This window comes from Hippoglossus hippoglossus, chromosome 5, assembly GCF_009819705.1.
Source record: "Hippoglossus hippoglossus isolate fHipHip1 chromosome 5, fHipHip1.pri, whole genome shotgun sequence".
Lineage (NCBI taxonomy): Eukaryota > Metazoa > Chordata > Actinopteri > Pleuronectiformes > Pleuronectidae > Hippoglossus > Hippoglossus hippoglossus.
This window is the reverse complement of record NC_047155.1, coordinates 22003139-22025166: the sequence shown is the minus strand read 5'-3', so window position 1 is coordinate 22025166 and position 22028 is coordinate 22003139. Positions and strand designations below refer to the sequence as shown.

Sequence of the window (22028 nt, the reverse complement as noted above, 5' to 3'; positions counted from 1 at the left end):
ACTCATCCTCAAGTGGCAAACAACTGAGGGTGAGTGAGTCGATGTCAGAGCGGCTGTGTGGAGACACTGCTGTGAAAAATGCTCCCTGTTAAATGGGAAAGTGTGAAGTCTGAATTCTCTCTCTGGGGAGGCTGGTGTGTGTGACGACATCGGTGCCCCTGGTGGGACAAGACCCGTCGTGCTCAACACTCGCGCGCTCACGTTTATGATGATGGATCTGGTGGTTTGACCCTGTGCAAGTTGCTGTGTTTTGGTTTGAAACGGGACAGGGGGAAATAAGGTGAGCAAAAAACAGTAAAGCAGCAGTGAAATCAATTGTCATTATGGCAGCCGCTGACAATCACAGACTGGCAAGTCATTTGGCTGACAAGTGTGTTGGTGGTTGGCGGGCATGGTGCAGTGTCATGGGACTAAGACAGTGATGTATTGTGTACCCATCAGAGTGTTCATTTGTTACAAATAATGGCGTTTGCAGCAGGCCACTGGTGGGTTTCACTTTACACTGTTGTTTGCAGTTTTGACCTTGTTTAGCTGCACAAATGTAGCTGCGGGCGTCTTCGTATCAACTTTTTTATCTCTGTGGTGAAGCCTTGGAACTGGCTCGTTGTGATGTTGCGGATACTGATTATAATTACATGTAATTTTGCCATTTCCAGTGTCCACTGATTAAAAGAGAATTAATCAAGAATCCACCCGAACAAAAGACTGTCTGATATCAAGAACGCCTGAAGTCACTGAACGGCTATCATTGAGACCAAGTGGTAGTGTCATTGATGATTTACTGACGCTCTCAGTTGTCCAGCTCCGGTGGATGTTCATTGTAAAGGCAACACTCACTGTGACTCATGCCAGTAATGACTGTAATTATAGACCGCAAAGCCCCCACAGGTAAGGAGTGTGCCCTTTCTGCAAATTATAGGTTGCTGTGCAAAATGATTAAAGAATATGGATGTGATAAAGTGCAGGGAATGGAAGTGCTTGTCAAAGAGCAGAGGGGGCCACTACTAAAAGCTCCTAAAAGCAACCAAGCATTTAACTCCCATGCGGGGCAAAAGTTTTTTGCTTACCCTTGGAAGTTACTAATGCAAGTTTTCTACACAACACTGTCCAATATTTGGTGGACGCGTCTTGGTTGTATGAAAGAGGTTGTCCTTGCTGTCAGGCGTTGATTAGCCATCCAGCGTGATGTGGACATGGCTGTCTCTGTGTCTCGGTGGGAGGTTGGCAGGACGTGATGGATGTCTCTCTTCTGAGATTGCACAGCACCGCGGAGAGGGAGGAGGACGCAGCCCCTGTTATCTATTCATGCTGTGTTCCTTTCTGCTCGGCCTAAAATGGCGCAGGACCTCCCTCCACAGCACGACTCCATCATTTCTGGATAGAGCTAAAGGAGTGCATAAAGGAGAATAAGAAAAAGCACCTCTTACATTTCTGATCCCCAAGCACCTTTTAGGCAAAAAATCCACTTAGAACTTGCATAAGCAGGGAGGACGAAATCCCTTGATTCTCAGCAGAAGCACTGAATTTGAGGATAATCTTCAGAATACGTCATTGCGGGACGCCTGTCTCCCAGATTCTGCGGATCCTCTCTAAAAATACACACATACGCATTGTAAAACAGACAAATGCACACGTACGCTCACTTGTTTTCTAAGCGCGAGAGAAAAGCAGGAAGAGACACACCCATGCATAAACACAAACTGTGTATGCAAAAGATTTATCTTTCATTTTCTCGCTCATTTTCCTTTGCACAAGCTCAGTAACACTGGAAGACAGTGGATTCTATTAGATATGAGAAAACAAAGGAGGGAGCGGATCATTGAAGGGGAAAAAACATGTTCTTGCTCTCTCTCGTTCCGTTCGCATATTCCTTCATGATTCTGGCAAGACCATTGGGAGATTGATGTGTCTGTCTTTTTCATACCTTCTGTGACTGCTCAGTGAGGCCCTGGGCTCCATGAAACTAGCCAAATTCCAAAATGATGAATGTACACTGGTGCCTCCGCTGGGAGAAGAGACAAATCTCATATCAGTCGAGAGAGGAGGCTGATATTGAAAATCATCTGGAATTTCGCCTGGCACGATATTGGAAATCTTTATTCTAATTGCATGAATGAATTGAATGTGCTCTTCTGATAAATCCACTCTGCCACCAAGGGAATTGTGTAAATGAAGCATCACAGATTTGTTTGTGTGTTTACTGCATGTGTGTGTGTTTGACTGCCCTTAAGTCATTTTCATACTCGCCTTGTGCCGTTGTTGATTGCTTGTGTACTCAAGCAAAAACTCTGTTCACAGTGTTAACATATCATATAAATGAAACTCTAGACAAGATCTTCCACCCACATATTACAACATATCAAATAGTGATAAGAGGAACATTTTTCAAAATATTGGCTACCACGTGAAGGAATGGGAGACAGCATATCAGTATAGAAAACCATATTTATTTCTCATAAGGCTGTCCTGTAATGTACTTATATCTACTGGGGGATAACTGCATGTTTCTCCATTGTGACTAATACTTTCTCTCTGTCATTTGGAATAAATCATTTCTCTCTGGTGTGTGAGAGCGAGATCTACACGACAAACACAATAAAGCAGCCGTCCACGACCGCTCTCCACGGGCAGAAACTGACGCTAACTGTCCGATTACGGTCCCAGTTTTTCTGATGCTGTTCTACGTCCCTGCTGGATCTGAGTGGAAAGCTCAGGGGCTGTTGTTGTCGGGGCTGCTTTCTTTATTGAGGCAGTTCTATACAGTGTTTTCCTCGTCTTTAAAGAAACTACAAGCATTTTCTGGCTTCACCAACAGTGTTGCTGAATGACAAAAGTGACCAATACTTATTTTCATGATTCCAATGAGGCTGTTTCCAATGCAAGCAAACACAACACTGTATTGGGACAAGAGCCTCTGGAGTATATATTCAGGGTCTGATCGATACCCGGAGCTCTTAATCATCTTCAGCTTCTTGGATCTGTCATCTAATATGTAATGTATTTATATATGTATATATACACAAATTATCTTACATACAAAGAAAAGAGGTGCTCATGAATTTACACTGGGCATGCCCACCGATCAACGTCAAATGTCCATCCAGGAGTTTGAAGGTGAGGCCATGAGGGAAGCTCAGGCCTCCGAAAGATTCTTCTTTAACCCGTCATAGGCTGCTAGTGGTCGTGTTCACTGAAAATCCAGTACATGACTCTCCTCTGTGTCCTCACAGCAAAGCCATCCTGCTGAAGCGGTGAGTCCAATACAAACACCTTCCACGCAGAAAGAAAAGGATATCAGGGTAATTTCTCTCCTACAGTTCTGTGGAGTCCCATGTTCAGGTCCATGTAAGCCCCTCAACCCATTTACCTTCAGGCAGGCTGCGCAAATGTCTTCAAATAATGTTTTAACAACCTCTAAATAACCCCCGCTAAGCTGCTTCAGTTTTCGAGGGCGAGACAGAGAGCGGGGGAAACAGAGAGCAGGAGTATGTCGGAAACTGGCCACAGCTGTGCGGAAGAGGAGAGTCACCAACATGGGGCTCATTGATCAAACAGGGGATTAGTCTGGTTTCAAATCCTTGGCACCACACGAGCAAAGCTGTTTATCTGGGTGGATATCCTTTTTGTGGTCCCAGGTAATCCAGTCAGTAGCAGTGGATGTAATAGTTTCAGTGCGTTCGGTGGGAAGAGAAAGGGGTAGGTGAGGGGAAGAGCCTGGCACGCAGCCCTGCAATAGGAGCTCTCTGTTAGGTCCTGGGATGAATCTGCAACACAGAGGAGGGAGAAGAGAGGAGAGAAAACACACATACACTTAGACAGAACAAAGGCATACAAGTAAGCGAGGATTAGACCCCGAAGAATTTCTCGGTTTGAATGTCTCAAAAACAAGGGGGGAGTCTTTTGAACTGTGGAGGCTTTGTACAGCCCCCGTCTCACCTCCTGGTTCCCGCTCCTCCTAAAAAACAGACAGTTCAGACGAGCAGAAAAATAAAAACTCCGAAATTGGAAGTGTGTTCAAGTGCACTGGAATATGTCAGGCAAACAATATATACAAAAGGAAATAAAACCCAGATGTGTTTCCATGCTGTGTATGTCTGCATCACAAGTTGACACTCATATTTGGCATATATTTGACTTCATCTCAGACCATCTCTAGCCTTGTTAAATGGGATCGAGGCCCCCGCTGTCGATCGCATTTGAGTCTGAGCTATCTCTCTCCGTGACTCTAGTTCAGGGACATTTATTCAACCTCAGTTGCAGACCTGGACACATTTCAATGGTACATTGTGCAACTTTGAGACTGCTATTGAATATCCTGCTTTTCACAATCCTTCTCAACCTGAAGCTCAATAAAAAAATCAGTGTGGATGATGTCTGTGACAGTTAAAGCAGCTGAGTTATTTGCCCTCATATGATGTCTCCACAGCAAAAGCCTGTAAATGTTTGCCGGAGTTTTTCTTTAACTTCATTTTTTATCACATTTTCTAGTTATTCTGCTGCTTTGAGATTTTTACAGGGAATAAATCTGTAGTCGTCTGGTCACCGTGGAGCCAATTAGAAATCCCATAATCCTGTTCAACAAGAAATACAGCTGTGACATTTCCTGCACGCTTGGCAGGTGGTAGCCAGGTGTGTGGATTTGATTGTGGAGGGTGCTGTTGGGAAGCTGTAGCACATAGAGAGTCTTAGCGCTCCGCTATGTTGGAAATGCTGCCAGGAGAGCCAAATGATTTTATTAACCTTTTTTTTTCCTGTGGATTGTGTGCACCTGTACTCACCCACTGCACTGTGTGTTATTTTGGGAAAATGCTTCAGAGAACAAATAGAGAAGCAGTGGGACTCGGAGGTATTATAATGTGGGTTTAATTTAACATTAAAAAAACAGAAAACATATGCACTGTAGTTATATTGTTGGTTGGATGCATTAGATTTGTCATAATCATTTAATAGTAATAATAATGTAGTTGATTTAATTACATGTCAAAGTCGTTTTTGAATCATTAACTATTTTCAACCAATATAAAAAATTTACTTTGAATTGTGTTATTTGCAGCTTAGACTCTTTTTCTTCATCACAATGGGTATGTTTCCATTTCTGTTAAGATAAGGTGCTCACTTGAATTATTTAAAACTAGTGCAGTGTCCATTTAAACCTGCCTGTTTGGAGTAGGCAGTTCTCTTGTCCTGTGTTAAGGCTCCGCAGCAGCTTCTTCCTTTTCATTAGTGAGTCCTCCTCGAACAGTTCTTGACCTTCTAAAATTGAATTGAAAATTCTAAAATGTACTGCCACTTTTTATTGTTTGCGTGCTGAAGGTTGTTTGCCGATCTTTTTTATTAACAGTCTATGATGTAAGTGAAGTTAGAAGACTTTGTGTTCATCCTACCTGGTTTATTTGCAACAAGGATTTTATGGTCAATGTTTTTCAAATGAAATTGTTCACATTTGTTAAATATAAGTAATTTACTTAACTGCTGTTATTTTTTCATACATTGCAAGGACACAATCTTCAGACCCAAGATCACACCTCTTCAAACTTTATGAAAATCTATGAATGTTGTTATGATGGAGATCAGCACCCATTACAGGTCATTATGTCTGTGTCTCAGTCTGATATGGTGAAATAAAATTAATAATTTATCAACATTTTTGAAATTTTGATTCAGTTCGACCCAGTTGCCAACCACTGATGTAGTTTATCTGTGGATGTAGAAGACATGTTCAACTTGGTCCACAGACTGACTGTTAGCCAGTACCCTGCCCCCACTGACTCCTGCAGAGCACTGGTCAACTGTCTATTCAATATTTAATATTTAATGAATAGCCTGTCCAAATCATACGAGTGTGAACTCAATTAGTTGAATGGTTGAATGGTTCAAGAGAAATGCGTCCACATACATACAGAGACGTTTGTGCAATAAGTAGGTAATTATTTGCTTGGACTCTTTCTCAAAATCAAAATGGGAATGTTTCCATTTCAGTTTTTTAAAAGGTACTTAGTTGATTAATGCAAATATCCTTTGTATTTTGATAGAGATCCAGATCCAGATGAACAATATCTTTTACTAAAATAACATATTTGCACTATTGCGCAGCTGTCTCTCAGTTTTGTGCTTCAGTTTGTCTGAGGACACTGCTGCTAGAAGGTTTCTGACACAAGGGAGGCATCACTGAAAAAAGAACTCATTGGCTGCAAGAAAGTTATTTGTTTAAGATCTAATATCATATGACCTGTCAGCTCCTTGAAAAAGAAACACTATTGATATCCTCTCCGTTGCTGACGATATCATTCCTATTAAACCAGTTGCCCTGCCGTGGTTCCTCTGTGAGCTTCAAAATCTCCGATTTAACACATTGATTTCTCCTCCATGTCGTGTCACAGCGTCTCTCCATGTTTTTTATCTCGTGATCTTTAAACAAAGTAATCCTCTGGGCTCATCCGTCCAGCATTTGCATCTGTGTCATCTACTGTATGACGAAACATCAAAATGATGGCGCGGAGAATGACCTCTGCCAGAAAAAGAGCAGTAACAGGTTACACATTACAGCTCGCTTGCTATACCTCCGACACAATCCACCAGAGGTTTGTTAGCGAGAGAAGAGGGGTTTTATGCAAATGCTGTCATTTCAACCCACGTGCATGTGAGTGTGTGTGACTAAAAGTGTCCTCTGTTCTTTTTTTGTCCTCTGTCTCTTCAAATGAACAGTGCAGCAGGTAGGAGCGGATCGCTCTAGGATTTCCTGCCTATCCCGTCGATGCTGGCAACTAAGCCTTCTGCATTCTAATTTGCTGGCCGCATTAAATTGCAATTTACTCAGACTTCGGTTAGTAAAAGGAGCCAAGGACGACTGCCTTAGCTAAAGAATTTAGTGCAAACACAGCCTAGCCTTTCCCACCTCACTCGTTTAGAGCTGAGCAAATCAATCATGCCGCCTGAGAAACCCTTTCAAACAGCACTAAAGAGCACCCACTAAAAACAGAAGACTCCAGACAACAAAATACACCAAGATCCATTTAATGTGACATTGACAATGGAAAGAGCAAAGAAAGGAAAACAAGTATAAATTAATTAGTAGCTCCTGGAATGAACTCCTCCACATTAAACCTGTATAAAAATGCCATGAGGATGACAACCCGGCCGGTCTGTGCAGCCACCTGTCAGCTCACACTTTTAAAATAAACAAGCAATTTATCCCCGATGACACACTGTTTGCCATATGTGTATGATTTTATGTTCGTCTTCATGATGTCATTATACAGGAGTGAAGGAGGAGGAGGGGTGATGGTGAAGATGCGGCATGGCCGGCGTTCACATTGGATTTGACAAATCAAGATGGGGATGGGTCTGCTGGCAGGTCACTTTTGCTCTGAAACGGTCTCACAGACGGGCCACATCTTGTCAGAGTGTGTTATCTTGTGACGACTGTATGTCAGTGTTTATGCTGCAGTGTGAAATCACTTAAAAAAGGCCATTAAAATTGATTTAATGCTGATGAGGGCTGTATTATGCATGTACAGTATGATGCTCTTGCCTTATTACTGGTGACATGTTCATATTCACTCTAGCACGGTAATAGTGAGGTTATCAAATGCACAAAATTCTTTTTCACAATCATGAGAAACAGGGACGAGAACGAGTGGGAGGAAAGATGTTCTCAATGTTTTCATTACAGCCTCCCTCATTCTGCCTGTCGCTCTTAAGGTGTATAATTGTTTGGAGGGAGCAGAAAGGGATTGATCTATTTAGCCAGTGGAGCGAGTAATGCAGATCTATGGTGGGCGAGTGTTTTGGAAGGTGCTCCCCAGCCTCGCTCTCACTGTGACTTCCTCAAACAAAAGGGCCTGCCTTGTCTGCTGCTACAGAACAGGCAATGAAGGGCTCCCTCTCTGAAAGACATAAAGAAAGAAAAGAAGAAACATGGGTGTCAGGGACTTGCTTTGCTCGGCTTCTTTACTTTTCATGCCAATTTTTCATGAAACACGATGATGAAGTCAGTGTGTGTGGGTGCACACGTGTGCGTGCCTGCCTCATTGTGCTTCACTGACACTTTTCAGAGCAAAATGAAAACCTGCAGGAAATAAAAAGGCTGCGAATAGGAAATAAAAGAAACAATGGCGTGTTGTGGGCTTGCTGTCTTGTGACGAATCAAATACAAATGAGGCAATTTGGCCTGAGAGGCAGGTGAATGAGGAATGTTGATTAAAAACAGAGAGCAGAGTGCAGGATAAAAGGCCTTTCATGTAGCCTGTGGGCTATGCTGTGTGCTGATAGCTGCCTCAACAAGAGCCTCAGAGGGGGATCAGGATATCAAGTGGACTCTGATAAGAAGCCACACAACCAAAATGGAAAAGACCTGCCCGGGGTTCTAGCGCACACATGTGAGCAAACACACACACGCACTTTTATAAATATCAAACAAATCGGACATGTGCGCGTGTACACAACTAGGAGCGAACACAGAGAGGAGCAAGTAGCATGTCACAGATTAGTGGCTAATGGGATTGGCAGACCGATGCAAGGCGCTGTAATCAAGCCCACACAGTGGCCGATAGCAAAGACAGGACATGGAACAAAGGAAGCAATGAAAGGCAGAGGGACTGATGGTGCCACTACACACTGATCACAGACTGCAAGGTTCTGCTGAGGGGTGGACCTGCTTCTCTGTGTGCATGTTTATTTAAACCACATTTTAGTGATATATATGACACAGATTATATGAAAAACGCAGCAACTTATTTCTTATTTATGCGCGCAGCCTGCGCTGGGTGATAAATATTTACAGTGGGTGGTGGTGCGTTCAGTATTTGTGTCACGCCTTCCTAATCATGCACAGCATGTAAACACACACTTGATTATTTTGCGCCAAGTATTTGGGTTAATGAGAAGTCATTGAACACGATTTGGTTCCATTCTACCCGACACTCAAGTGCATATACAGTGATGTGAGTGTGTGTGTGTGTGAGAGAAAGAGAGGCCGACACAGAAACAGAAACAAAGAACAGCTTAAGAAAAAGACTAACCTTTACAGAAGCAAGAATGCAGCTCAATTTCCGTGGACGCATCATCTGCATTTTGCTTCCAGAAGCTAAAAAGGGGAGTATGGCTGGGTGTTCTGCAAAGAGAGGGTCAAGAGATAAGGACGTGTGTGTTTTGGGTAGTAAAAGCAGCTTCAGGCCTTTGGCCCTCTTCAATTTTATTCATAGATATGCATTAATGCTTTTTCGCCATCTATGTGAAAACATTTACAATCTTTCACAATATAATAATTTGTGCCCAGGTATTTAAAAAAAACAATATTCAGCTAAAGTTTATTTATTTTAAAATTGTGCAATGGACTAAAGTGAGAATTAGAGATGCATTCTTTAAAGAAAACCAAATACTGCACCTTACCTTGACAGGCTGGAAAGCCCCATTCCATCAACTTCTTTCTGAAAGTTTTAAGCCTGTGGTGGCTGTGAGGGGGGGCCCAGTGAAAGCTTTATGTCTATCTGCTGCCACATAAATCTGCAGAACAACCTTGGGAAGCCCCGTGTGGTCTAACCTTCACTGGCTGTTCCCTGTTTCCCTACCATCACATTAGTCTCTGCTCCGATTCAAAGTCATTGTCACCGAGCGCTAAGAGAATACATGGGGCTGATGTGTGTGTGTGTGTGTAGGGGGGTCAAGCAGGTAGGGGAGGGGTGAGTCAATTAAATGAATACAAATCGGGTGATCAACCTGTCACAGAGTGCTGGACTGCTGGCTTCGAGGACTTAACTCCCTTCATTATTTTTGCATGCCGCATTTGGAGTCGATTTACAGAGCTGAAAGGCAGCGCAGAAGCAAAGTGGCTGTTAACTTTATCTCTGAGAGGAGGGCAGCCCGAGGCAGAGCCCACCTGTTTGTTTACTTCCTGCTTTATGCTTGTTCTCCACCACTACTGGGCCCTTACACTGGTTACTCACATCAAACTGAATCCAACTCGTCAAACAGAGGGTTTTTCTCTGTACGGTATAATTGTAAGTGTGCCCATCCTTTTCACCCACAGGTTTGACACTGTGCATGTTTGATTGTTCAGTGACTAAAGATTAATTAGAAGTGAAGCAGGCAGTTTGCAGAGAAGCCTTGTTAAAGCATCCAAGTGTCCAAACAGATTCTTGTTATTTCTTTGTGACTTTCTTTGTTTAAGTCGAAGAAGGAGAAGGTTGAATTGTAAATCTAAAGTCATGTACTTACTGAAAATGGTGCGAGTGTGTACATGTAGATATGTTAGCGTACTTAAGGATCAGTTAGAATATACACATACAGCACAGGTATGTATTGTATATGTATTTCTGCATCTGTGCACTGTGGGTGTGTGTGTGCGCGTAGAGAACGTGTGAGGCCTCACCCTCGTGGTCTTGATTTTGTTCCCAGAGGAGCACATCCATCCAGAGTTGTCAGGCAGAGTCTTGCACTCTTCTCCCTCCAGACACGGTTCCATCTCACACCACCATTTCCCAATTACAATGGACGCTGGGGAAGGTGAGCACAGACATGCAAAGGAACAGGTTGGTATTTCACAGAGACAACTGTGAACATATATATATAGTATATACTCAGAACAGATGCTGGTCAAAAAAAAACAATTTGACTTCAATGTGCAAAAGTAAAAAATAACAGTGTAAAATAAAAAAAAACACAAGGAAGAACCATCATTTATAATGTAGGTGGAATCATCACAAAAAGTCAATCAAATGCTGATGCCTCCCACATAAACATATTTTGTGTTCATATTCTACACAGGCGAACTAACTATATACACACATGGGCGAGTGTCTAAATGAATGTTTTCCCTTCTCTTCTGCCTCAGAGCAGTCGTATCATTGCTGCACGGATACCTCCTCTGTTGACAATAATGTCTTAAACCAACAGAAATGAATCATTATTTAGTTTTTGATATAGCTACATTGCATGTACGAGCGCAATCTCATTTTTAATCAAAACTAATTGCCTCTCATTAACATCGACCGAATATTTCCTGCAGCTATCTGACAAAAACAAATATGTTCTCATCTTCTAATCAAGATCTCGCTCTCCCTCCCTCCCTCTCTCTCTCTCTCTCTTTCTATTGCTGCGTTTGTTTTTTAAGAGTTTGATGATACAAAAAAAAATTCCTTTCATAATAGATGATCAACCTGGGCAAAGTAAATAAATGAAAAAAAAGCTTTGTTTGGTATATGTTTCTCTAATTAACTTTCCACAGTCCATATGTTCAGATACATTGCAATGGAAACCTCTCAGATCAAATCATGGCAAACAAATCTAAACCATGATGTTATAAAATTTGTCAGCATGTTGTGTATTTTCTTTTTTATTTGCAGTTTAAATCTCCGATCAGAATCTTTTTACTTCACTGACATAACGAAGATGTGAAGGTCAAATGATGGAGTCTAACTAGTAACCTGTAATTTCATTTTCCAAACCCATTTTTGAACCTTTGGGAAAAATATATTTTTTTCCCTCCAGCCAACTGTTGCCAAGGTTACTGGCCAACCACCAATCAATTGCGGATGTGAGCAACATGCCGTTTCAAACTGATGGAAGAAGACGGTTTAAGTGCCGTCCCACACAGCACAGTGTGCTATGGTTCTGTTTGAACGGACGAACGCACGAATGCACGAACGCACAAACGCTCGTGCACACGCACGCACGCACGCACGCACGCACGCACGCACGCACGCACGCACGCACGCACGCACGCACACACACAGGTATTCCAGACAAAAGCTGGACACAGAGTTACACCCCACTGCTGTTCGCTGAACTTGCTGCATTTCCTGACTTCCTCCTTCGTTTTCCCCTCCATGAGCCCTGAGGATACTGAAAGCCAGAATGAGAGCATCCACTAACCAGCTGTGAACCTGCCCTTTGGCTTCCCCCATGGTTGTTTACCTTATCCACTAATTACCACATGTTGGTCCATCATCCACTGCACTCCTGCTCCCTTGCTTTTTCTCCCTCCATCGTCCCCCACGGGCTATTGTTAACCATGTTTACATTCAGCTGCTTCTCAGGTGCAACACCATAACTATGCAGGAAGTCTTTAAGAGGCAAATTATGACTTGGCTGGAGTACATTTGCTGAACTAGTTCTATCGAGTGCTCTCTGCTCAGCCTCTTCCCTTCGCTGCAGAGAGTGAGAAGACTTTTTCCATCAGATCACAAACTGAGGGCGATTTATTTTCAACATTTATTTGTTTTATTATTTTATTTATTTTGTGAAAACAGAAGTCCACTAGAAATTGAAAAAGGTGCAAACCAGAGATACCTACAAACCAGAGAGTCCTGACACATGTGCATATACAGTATATATTATTCCCTCTTCCAAGGAGTTTATGTTTCACTGGCGTTTGTTTGTTTGTCTGTTCGTTAGCAGGATTACTCAAAAACTACACTCAAACTATTTTTGTGAAATTGTGTGGATGGCTGTGAAATAATCCAAAGGGGAAACGATTATATTTTGGAGCAGATATGGATAAACACGGAGATTCTGGATTTTTTTGTTCACTTTCTTTAATATGTCTAGATGGTGTATTTGTCTTGGTATTTGTTAGTAAGCAGGATTACACCAAGAAGTACAGGACAGATTTTCATGAAACCCAGTGGAAGGATATGGTTTGGATCAGGAAAGAACCCATCAAATGTTGTTGTGATCTCAAAATTGTGAGTTAGAATACCAGCTGGTTGTTTCATGAAAAATCTGCTCCTGTTGGTGATATTTATTTAATGATGTGGTTTTGTTCTTTTTTCCCATGATGCAGTGTTTTAATGTCTTTGGCTTTGATTGAATTGATTAAAGGTTCAGTGTGTAGAATTTAGTGACATCTAGTGGTGAAGTTGCATGTTGCAGCTGATTACCCCTCACGTCACCCTCACCTTCCAAACATGAAAGAGAACCTGTGGTAGCCTTCCGTCGTCATAAAAACTCAAAAGGTGTTTAGCTTGTCCAGTCTGGACTGCTGTAAAAAATATGGCGGCCTCCGTAGAGAAGACCTGCTCCATATATAAATATAAAGTATTTGAATACAAAGGGGCCATTACAGGGTAAAGAAAACAACAATTTGTTCAATTTAGATGATTACATACTAGTGAAAACATCACTAGGATTATTTTACATTCACTTTCTGCCAATAGATGCCTTTAATTAAAATGTTACACACTGGACCTTTAAAGGGACATGATTCAGACAATGGATTTATTGAGGATGAAATATCCAACCAGTGACAGTACTATACCTTATCATTAACTTTACTTCATGCCCGCAAGATCAATGATGGATTACCAGAGTCTTGACAAATTGCAGAAAATACGTCACTGCTCAGAAATTGTCAACTAGAGCTGTTAAAAAAAAACCTTATTGTTAAATAGGGTTAAATAAGGTCACATCAAGGCAAAGATCAGATGAGGATAATTCACCATCTTTAAAAGCTACCGGATCTCTGGGTAATGTCTTGACAGCTTCTAATGGTGTAATAAAAGGAGAGTAAAAGTTTAATGACCTGGGATTATTAAATGCATCTAATAAATATTCATATTTGATCTTTGAAAATCTCTCTCCCTCGGTCAATGAGGCAGACAGCAGGCTCATCTCAGGACAACTTGACAGCACAATGTAGTGACACGTCAGCTCTGATGGCCATGAGGATTACTCCAGACAGAGTCGAGCACACACACAAACACACACACACACTCTTCATGTCTGTGGCTGTACCTGGGCCAGGACATCTGGCTCTGACCTTGACCACTGGAGAAGAGCCATTTCTGGGTCAGGATCCATGCATCACTCCCTGATGACCACTGACCTCCAACAGTCGTTTTACTTTAACTACTCCCTGAGCAATCGTCAGCATAGAGGGTATAACCTTTGTTCCAACATGAGCAAACTTTACTCCTCCTCTGTGTCTGCCACGGAGTGAAGGAGGAGGGGGGCATTATAGCAGACCACTGTCCTAAATCCTGCTTTAGGTTAGCTATTCATTTTCAGATACATGATTTTAAGCACCAGCATCAATTAATGTGATCTTCAGATGTTACCATAAAGAAGCTGCTGTATTCTGTCAGATATGACAGATGGTCTCAGAATAATCTGCAAAGTGTAAGAGTGTTTGATTCGAGATGTTAGCCACGTAGCAGCCTGTAGTCTGCAGCTTTGATGGACAAACAACCGAGAGTAGGACTTGAATTGATTGAAAAACATGAAGCGATGGACCTTTTACAAGTGCATCTGTCAGATCACTGGTGAGCGGTCTCCGTGATGGATTGAACTCGCCGTCACGTCCCTGCCAGGTAGCAGAATGTTTGAACACCTTGACGGATGAGGAGGGGAATTGATTTCTGCTTGCGTCAGAATGTGAATATGCCTCTGAATAGTTAATGTTTCTTTAACTTAGGGCGGCCGCACAGCACTTGGCTTAATCATAGCAAAACAATGGCTTTCAAATTGTGTCGGCTGGAGTGTTTGCTGTTTTAAATTTTATTCACAGATGAGCTGCCTTCAGTCAAGACCTGGAGCTGAAAACAATCAGGCTTTAAATTTGTATGCCATCAATCAGGTTCAATTTACAGTTTGGGGTGAAGGATCGCTGCCTCCCGAAAGATCAAACTTCTTTTTTTACTGACTCATGCAGGTCATCTGGGTCTTTTTCTTTCCCCCTTCAAGTTAACAGTTTATGTCAGTGCTCTGCTACAAGTGCCATGATCACTCATTTATTACCCAAACAAGTAGCCAATCAATCATTCACTCCTATAATCATGCAGGTAAGAATCATGTGATTTACTAAAAGAATTCCAATGAAATATTTGGCTCAAAAACACATTTCCACCTCAATGAGACAGAGGTGTGCAACAGCAGTAAAGTACTGGAGGGGTCAAGGGAGCATGAAGTAAATGAAGCAAGTGCATAATTACAGCAGGACTGAGACTTGGACCACTGAGCCCAAGGTCAGCCTCAGATGGTCAATATTCTGCATTAATCTTTGCCCGAGAGAGAGAGAGAGAGCCAAGGTCTGATTAGCTATTCATAATATATTTTTTGGCTTTCTCATCACATAGCTTTAATTTCAGAATTTTGCAATGGATATTCCCACACACTTAAACAAGCAGTCCTGTTTTTAATTTTTATTTTCTGTGTGGATGGGGAATTCAGATTAATTCTTGAAATTGCCTACAAAAACTTTGTCTGCATGGTCTCAGATTCATTAAGGTGAAAACCAGAGTTTTCAGTTAGACAAACAAATACCAGCAAAGTTTGTCAGGGTTGATGCACATCATCTATGCACTTATCCTTTGAGGATGGAGCTGGTTGCCCACATGTAACCAGTCTGTGTGGAGACCAAAAGAGATACATTGACTGAAATGCATCAGCTATCTGTTTTTATTTATTTACCTATAGTCAGACATGCAGATAGATGTTAGTGTCACTGTTAGTGTTCTTTGTGAAGAACGTTTGTTTCCTGCGATAAAAGAAACTAGTCAGACTGTAAACAATGTATGGGGAATGTAAGATGGAGTCTTGTCCCGGATAAGCATGGTCCCAAGATACTGGCCGGTGCCCCAAGAAGCTAATTCGTCGTCAGATTACAGTCGATGGGCTGCGTGATTGGAGACAAACAACCACTGACACATCCATTCACACCAATTCAGAGTCTGCAATTAACCCTAACCCTTCCAATTAATTATTATTAGAGCATTGTATGTTTGCCTGCGGAGGTAGGATGTGTGTGTTTGTGTGGGGGTACAAGCATTCTTCTTGATGAATGAGCAAATACTCCATTTGTCAGATTTTGAAAAGTGACTCAGGAAAATTGGATCTCCCACAGAGCTGACTTCCCTGATTCTTCACCTCTCTCTCTCTCTACATACAACCGCAGACATGTCACTAGCGTGTCAGTAGAGCAGAAAGCAAATATGATTTTGTAGTTTTCTTAAAAAAGAAGAGAGAGATGAAAAAGAACAAAAAAAAAATGAGGCGACCTTTCAACTCCAGCTGAGGGTCGGATCCTGTTCTGGCAGGTTAAAGGTTGAGAGTCTAATCACATCGCCAAAGCTGTGAGAGCTCAGTGGGATGTGTCAAAGACGGAGGGGGAAAACCTGCTTCACAATCATTATCCTCAACTTCTCGAAAGACACGAACATCATTTCTGACCCAGGAGGATTTTGTGTGCTTGTAAGTCGCTCGTTATGTCTGTCTATGTGTGTGTGTTTGTCAGTAAGAGAAAGAACTATTGTTTTCCATTGTACAGTATAATCTACTCCTTCTATCCATCCCCTCAGGCAGTCTCTGCAGCAGGTTTGTGTCTTGCCAACCACATCCAGTCGTGTGAGGAGAATGTGACAGCCCAACTGTGTGTGTGTGTGGGGGGGGGCAAAGATTTTATAGTGGGAGGATGAAATATAGGCTTTTCTTTGTCATTCATCCAGGAAAGTACAGTGGTTAATAAACTCATTTGTGCAGAAAACACAAGAACAAGCTTTACCAATAAGTCAGATACACTTTGCGGATTTCCCCGTTTCCATTGAAACCTTATCAAACAGTGTATCTTCTAAACTTGTGATGTTTTGATTCATGATGTGCATCTGTTAGACCAATTGGCAGAGCTGTGGCATTTCTTGTCCCTCCTCTCAAGTAGAGTCAATGTGTGTCCCCGCTGGATGTATCTCAAATGTACCATGACAACCTGTCATGCTCGGCTATATTGCGCCCGCAGCCAGACAGAAGGGTTCATTCCCCATCAGTGATCAGCAGCAAGCGTTCGTGTGCGTGGATTTCTTCTTGAAAGACTTTACTGCTACAGCAGCTACATGAAAACACAGTGGTAGCATGTGTGCGTATCAGGGCATCTGCATGCATGTAAACAGTATGTATGTCCAAACTGTGGCTGAGGGCTTTACACGTCTCATACGCTGTAATAAAGGCAGCGGTGCAGTGACGAGTGCCTAATCTGAGTGCATGTGATCGGCCCAGTGAGGCTGGAGAGATACGAGCGTTTGACTTGTTAAAAGGAATGTTCTTCACTGAAAGCCTTGTTGGCCCTGACATAACTGGGACATAGTTCTCCTTGTCAAAGCTAATAATCAATTCCCACCACGCAGCATAATCTGACAGCAGACCCCCACTGAGCATGACGCCTCCCAAAGCAAGCTGTCGTCATATCCCCATATATTAATAACAACCAAAACAGTTACCAATGGCAACTGCAATAACCACATTCACAAGGTGGAGAACGCTTGACAATGAGACTGATCTTCAGTGTGCGCTTTGATGTTGGGCTTTGATGCTAATGACCAATAATACAGTGCATCGAAAAGACCTGCTGTTTCTGCAAATTTTGCCAAAGATAAAGGAGCGTTAGCTCCCCCGGGCTCTGTGTTCAAACCTAATAACTGCTGAAGATATACTTCTGATTTGTTATATCAGAGCACTGGCTATTCTTTTTTGTGTAGGAACATAACCTGTGTATGGTACAGTGGCGGCAGGTGTCCCCCAGGGGGTGGCGAGATGAGATGGGTCGGGCTGCGGCATCGTTCCTTATCTGGATGGAACATTAATAACGCTGGGACCTGGGGAGAAAGCTCCATCTGGGCCAGGCCGGTGCGCTGCTAAGGGGCCAGACCACTGACTCCACAAGTCTATAATCCCTCACATAGTAGCAAAGGTAGCCTGCGGCGCCCAGTTGACAAACACACACTTTCAAGTGTAGCTTTCCTAGACAATCAAAAACTCTGGAACAGAGTGGCCCCCCCACCCGCCTATATCCATTTATTTCCCCATTTATAAAGAAATACCTTGATTAAACGGTGTGTTTGCAGCATCTGACACTTCCAACTACAAATGAGCTCTAATGAATAATCCCATATTTTTTTCCTCTGCCCTTCAGCTCTTATCCCCTGATGATTTCAGGGTTAAATAAATAACAAACAGCCTCATTTACTTTAAAGCAAGTGAATTTTATCCAGGAGAAACTGTAAAGGCTTGAACTAATGGAAATAAAAATCATTAACAGGCCAGGTCATCTTAACTCTTTCAATGTGGTGCAGTGCTTCTCAGTAGCACAGCTTGCTGCTCAGTGACTTGTCATTTCCATTTTTTCACCACTCTTTCCATAAGTGCTTGTTAATCAATACGCTAACAGCAAGGATTCTCCCGCTGCAGGAGTCCGAAGCATAGAGGCATGAAGTGTTAACAACAGCTCCCACTTCTTTCACCTCCACGCCTCAGTCCTTGTAAAATCGCTTTTGATTCATACAGCTCTGTCCAGCTTCTGCCCTCGACTTTTGGGAATTTCCCCGCTACTGTATATCCACCTTCTATTATATGCGGTTCACTTGTAAGGACTGGGGTGTATTTCTTAGTCGAGTGCAAGAAAATGTCTTTTTTTAGGTTTTTAAGTTTCTAAGGTATTTCATGAACTCTGTCTAGACTGTGCTTAGTGAAAGAGACACAAGCTGAATGGATATAAGTCCAGAGTCCCGTGTCTGTTATGTGCTGCAGAGGAGACAGCGTCTGCCTCTCTGCTCAAGGACAACTCTGCCTGCTAAAAAAGCTACATCTCAAGGTCAGAGCTGTGTAAATGTTTCATTCAGGCGATGTCTCCAACCACAGTGCAAACACAACATCAGTTTTACTGAACAAAACTCCCCAAGGACCGGAAAATTCCGCCGTTCACTGAAAAGTTTTATTGGATGTGGATGATTTTTCATCCACCCGGGGGAAAGTTCTTTTTTGTGGCATCCTTGGGTAGCTAATTCATATTCTAGGGTCTTGTTGAGTGTCAGCTGTGGCTAACCAACCCTGTGAAGCCCACTGAGCAGGCATGTCTGGCCTTTCATGTAACATTCCTCGTAATGAATATATTTTTGGTGTCATTTCTTTGCGAGGGGGTCAGTCAGAGAAATAACTTTGATCTGTGCTGAAGGTGGAGGTGAAAAGATCAAGGCTGAGGTGCAATAAATGAGCTCCAAGGAGTGAAGGGGGCATCGCAGTTCTGTCTCAGCTGACTTGTGATTTCCTTCAGCTTTTTTTCCCTCCACATGTTGCTACCTCAGCCTGATTGTTTTTCTCAGCTAAGGTAATTCAGGTGCACTAGCCTGGAGCTTCCCTGACTTGTGTTTATTAGTTATTCATTTCCATCAGCCTGAGCTGCCTTGGGCGATGTGATCTGCAACATGCTCCTTGCTCAGGTGTTCAACAGCCCGTCATCTCGCTCCCATGATGCCCAGCAGCGCAGCACTACTGGGTTTGTAATGGTTGAATGTATTTTTGTTATTAGAGGAAAAAATATCACAGAGAGACAGCAGTGAATGTTATATTGGAAAATGTTTGGTCTTAGCAGTTTATTAAAGCAAGTGAAGAATAAGTGCTTTCAAAACAACTCACTCAAACCTGATGAAAATCTCCAGAGGTAGGCTACTCATATTTTCACATTTCATATTCTTCAAATCCAACATGAAACATTTCCCTTCAGTAAAGGTAAACAAGTATTATCATCAATATGTACATTAGGTGTAAAAACTGTTATAATACTTTATCATTTGATCATTAGTATTAATGCGTTACGTTAAATGTTGTAGTTGTTTGAGATTAAGTTACATTTTTACTCTTTAAGAACCTTTGCGTAGTTAAGTACATAACAACACATTCTTTATGAATGGATCACAGTTGTAATTTGTAAAACTTATTCTAAACCTCTTTATTGTAGCTGATATTTTTAGCAAAGTACGATATTATAGTATAGTACAAAAAGGAAACACTCAAGTTAAGAACGGGTACCAGGGTAATATGTTTAGGAATCTTTTTCAATTTCCATATTTTCCCGACTTTCCATACATGAACAAATAATAGTATAATAATCCCCAAAAATTTGAAATGTCCAAAGACCTTGAACATAATCACATGGAAAACTTGATTTCACGTTAGTTTCTTAAATTTTTTATTTAGATAAATTTTGCATCAAATGTCTTTTCTTGACAGTGTCCTGTTTTTTATTATTTGTTTGGCATGAATTCTATTTTCTATTTCAGAGATAAAAAAAAAAGGATATTTAAATATAAAGTGTTAAATTTTGGATGATCCTGCAAAACCCTGGATTATATAAAATCTATATAAAAATATTATTTTTTTGTCCATTAGTGTTTATCTCTACACATACAGGGCATACTATTTTTTGCATTGTCACTGGATATCATTTGTACTTTTTGTAAATAAGGAGGAGACTGAAGATATACCACTGACAAATACTTTTTCCCCCATAGGAGTCTTCATTAATAAACAAATTATTATAAAAAGAAATGAGCGGTCCTCACCATCCACACAGGAGGGCTTGTTGCGTGTCGTCCCGGCCACTTTCCCTGGTAAACAGGAGCATTTGACTGTCTGAGAACGCTCCTCGATACGATTCTTGTTACAGCATCGGTGGGCGGCGATCACCTCGCACGTGCCTCCCTCTGCAGAAAGACCGACAGACAGACACAGAGGAAAACACATCATTAAAACCGAAGCAACCATAGATCTATACAGTGTTTTTAACATATAAATGAAAGACTATAAACCTTGACTACCTCGCATCATATAGTGTGAAGCACGTTGGAGTACATATATGTGTGTAACATATCGGCCCTCGAGGCATCTCAGTTATGTCATCTAATTGCCTCTTACTAAATGCTGGCTGTCCTCACTACATACCAATCAGCCCATTGTAAAGATCACATACACTTAGTATTCATCATTGTGCTTATCTTGGCATCTTTGAAATCTTCCATATGTTGTCCATATGATTAGAAAGGATGAATGCTTTGTCTCAGTGAAGACCTGCCAGTCATCAGACACATCATGGCTGACACACGACCATGTTGCAATACCATTTTTCACTTCCGTTAATAATTCTGGTAGCTGGACTTTGCGTATCGGCCGATATAGTGAACCGATACCAGTGCATTTAAAAATGACATAAATAACATAATGTATTTAAAAAGGTATTGTAAATGCTACCAACCCTGTGTGGAAGTGATGATTGCTATCATTGTTGTATACAGAGAGGGAATGCCATAGAACTTCTTTTGTTATCTAGTTTGACAGTTATAACTAAAGAAGAACACAAATAAATAAATCAAAGAACACACAACAATTCCTATAAAAAACTTAACATGCAGCCACAGTTTAGAAAAATAAAGTCAAAATGGAGGTCTTGTAAATGGTACAGCTCACCATTTTCCTTGAGGGACTCTCCAGCGTAAACATTTTGACGATTACTACAATTTTGACCAGCTCTGGCTAATGCTACACTAGAAACCTTTTCCTCATCACTGGTCTAAAAACAATACTTGCCAGTGGCTGTACAGCACAACTGCTATTTGGAGCAGTGAAGAAGACACAGTTTCCAGGAAAATAAATGGTTTTGGTACATGGTATTGGATCGGTATGAGGCCTGACCCGGCATTTTCAGCAGTATCTGAGGTATTTCTGAGACTGGTATTGGAACATCTCTTTTCTCTCAGGCTAAAGTACGTTAAAACACTAACTCCAACGCATAGGTGATATCAGTCCGATAACAGAGGGAGTCAAGAAACATTCTGCCAAAAGAGATGGCAATATGTGAAGATGGTGGTACTGGGTCAAAATAACAATAGGGTGGGTTGCCCAAGAGAGGGAGAGGGGGTGATGGCACTTACGGACATCCTGAAATGAGTGAGACAGGCAGGGAGAGAGAGAGAGAGAGAGAGAGAGAGAGAGAGAGAGAGAGAGAGAGAGAGAGAGAGAGAGAGAGAGAGAGAGAGAGAGGACAAGGTGTGTCTGGCTGCCAGGGACTGGCCATGCCAGTGAGTAATGAGGGAGCCACTGGAAGTGCCCCCTTCACACAATTATAAAGCGTGGGGCTAATGCAGCCAGCGGAGCTGCAGGAGAGAGGCCCTCCATCACCGCTCTCCCCTTTCCTTATGCCCCAGGAAAAACTCTTTATCTTCCCTTGACAGCCACTGCAACAGACACCAGCATCCAACAATTAAACTGGAGCT

At 42.0% G+C, this 22028-nt stretch overlaps 1 protein-coding gene across 4 annotated transcripts in view; it reads right to left on the bottom strand.

Moving 5' to 3' along the window:
* Positions 1–2427: 2427 nt before the first annotated feature.
* Positions 2428–22028, bottom strand: part of LOC117761734 (chemokine-like protein TAFA-1) — a 113389-nt gene continuing 93788 nt past the window's right edge. Inside the window, exons 3-6 of one of the 4 annotated variants that reach the window (XR_004613876.1) lie at positions 20322–20462; positions 10370–10494; positions 9021–9112; positions 2428–3764 (exon numbers count right to left, since the gene is read on the bottom strand). Coding sequence is in view for 2 of the 4 variants with exons in the window: in XM_034585913.1 (XP_034441804.1) it covers positions 7857–7886; positions 10370–10494; positions 20322–20462 (296 nt within the window). In the remaining 2 variants the exon portion in view is untranslated. Of the gene's footprint in view, positions 3765–7000; positions 7887–9020; positions 9113–10369; positions 10495–20321; positions 20463–22028 lie in introns of those variants that run through there. The other 3 variants (XR_004613877.1, XM_034585914.1, XM_034585913.1) reach the window with 3 other exon arrangements.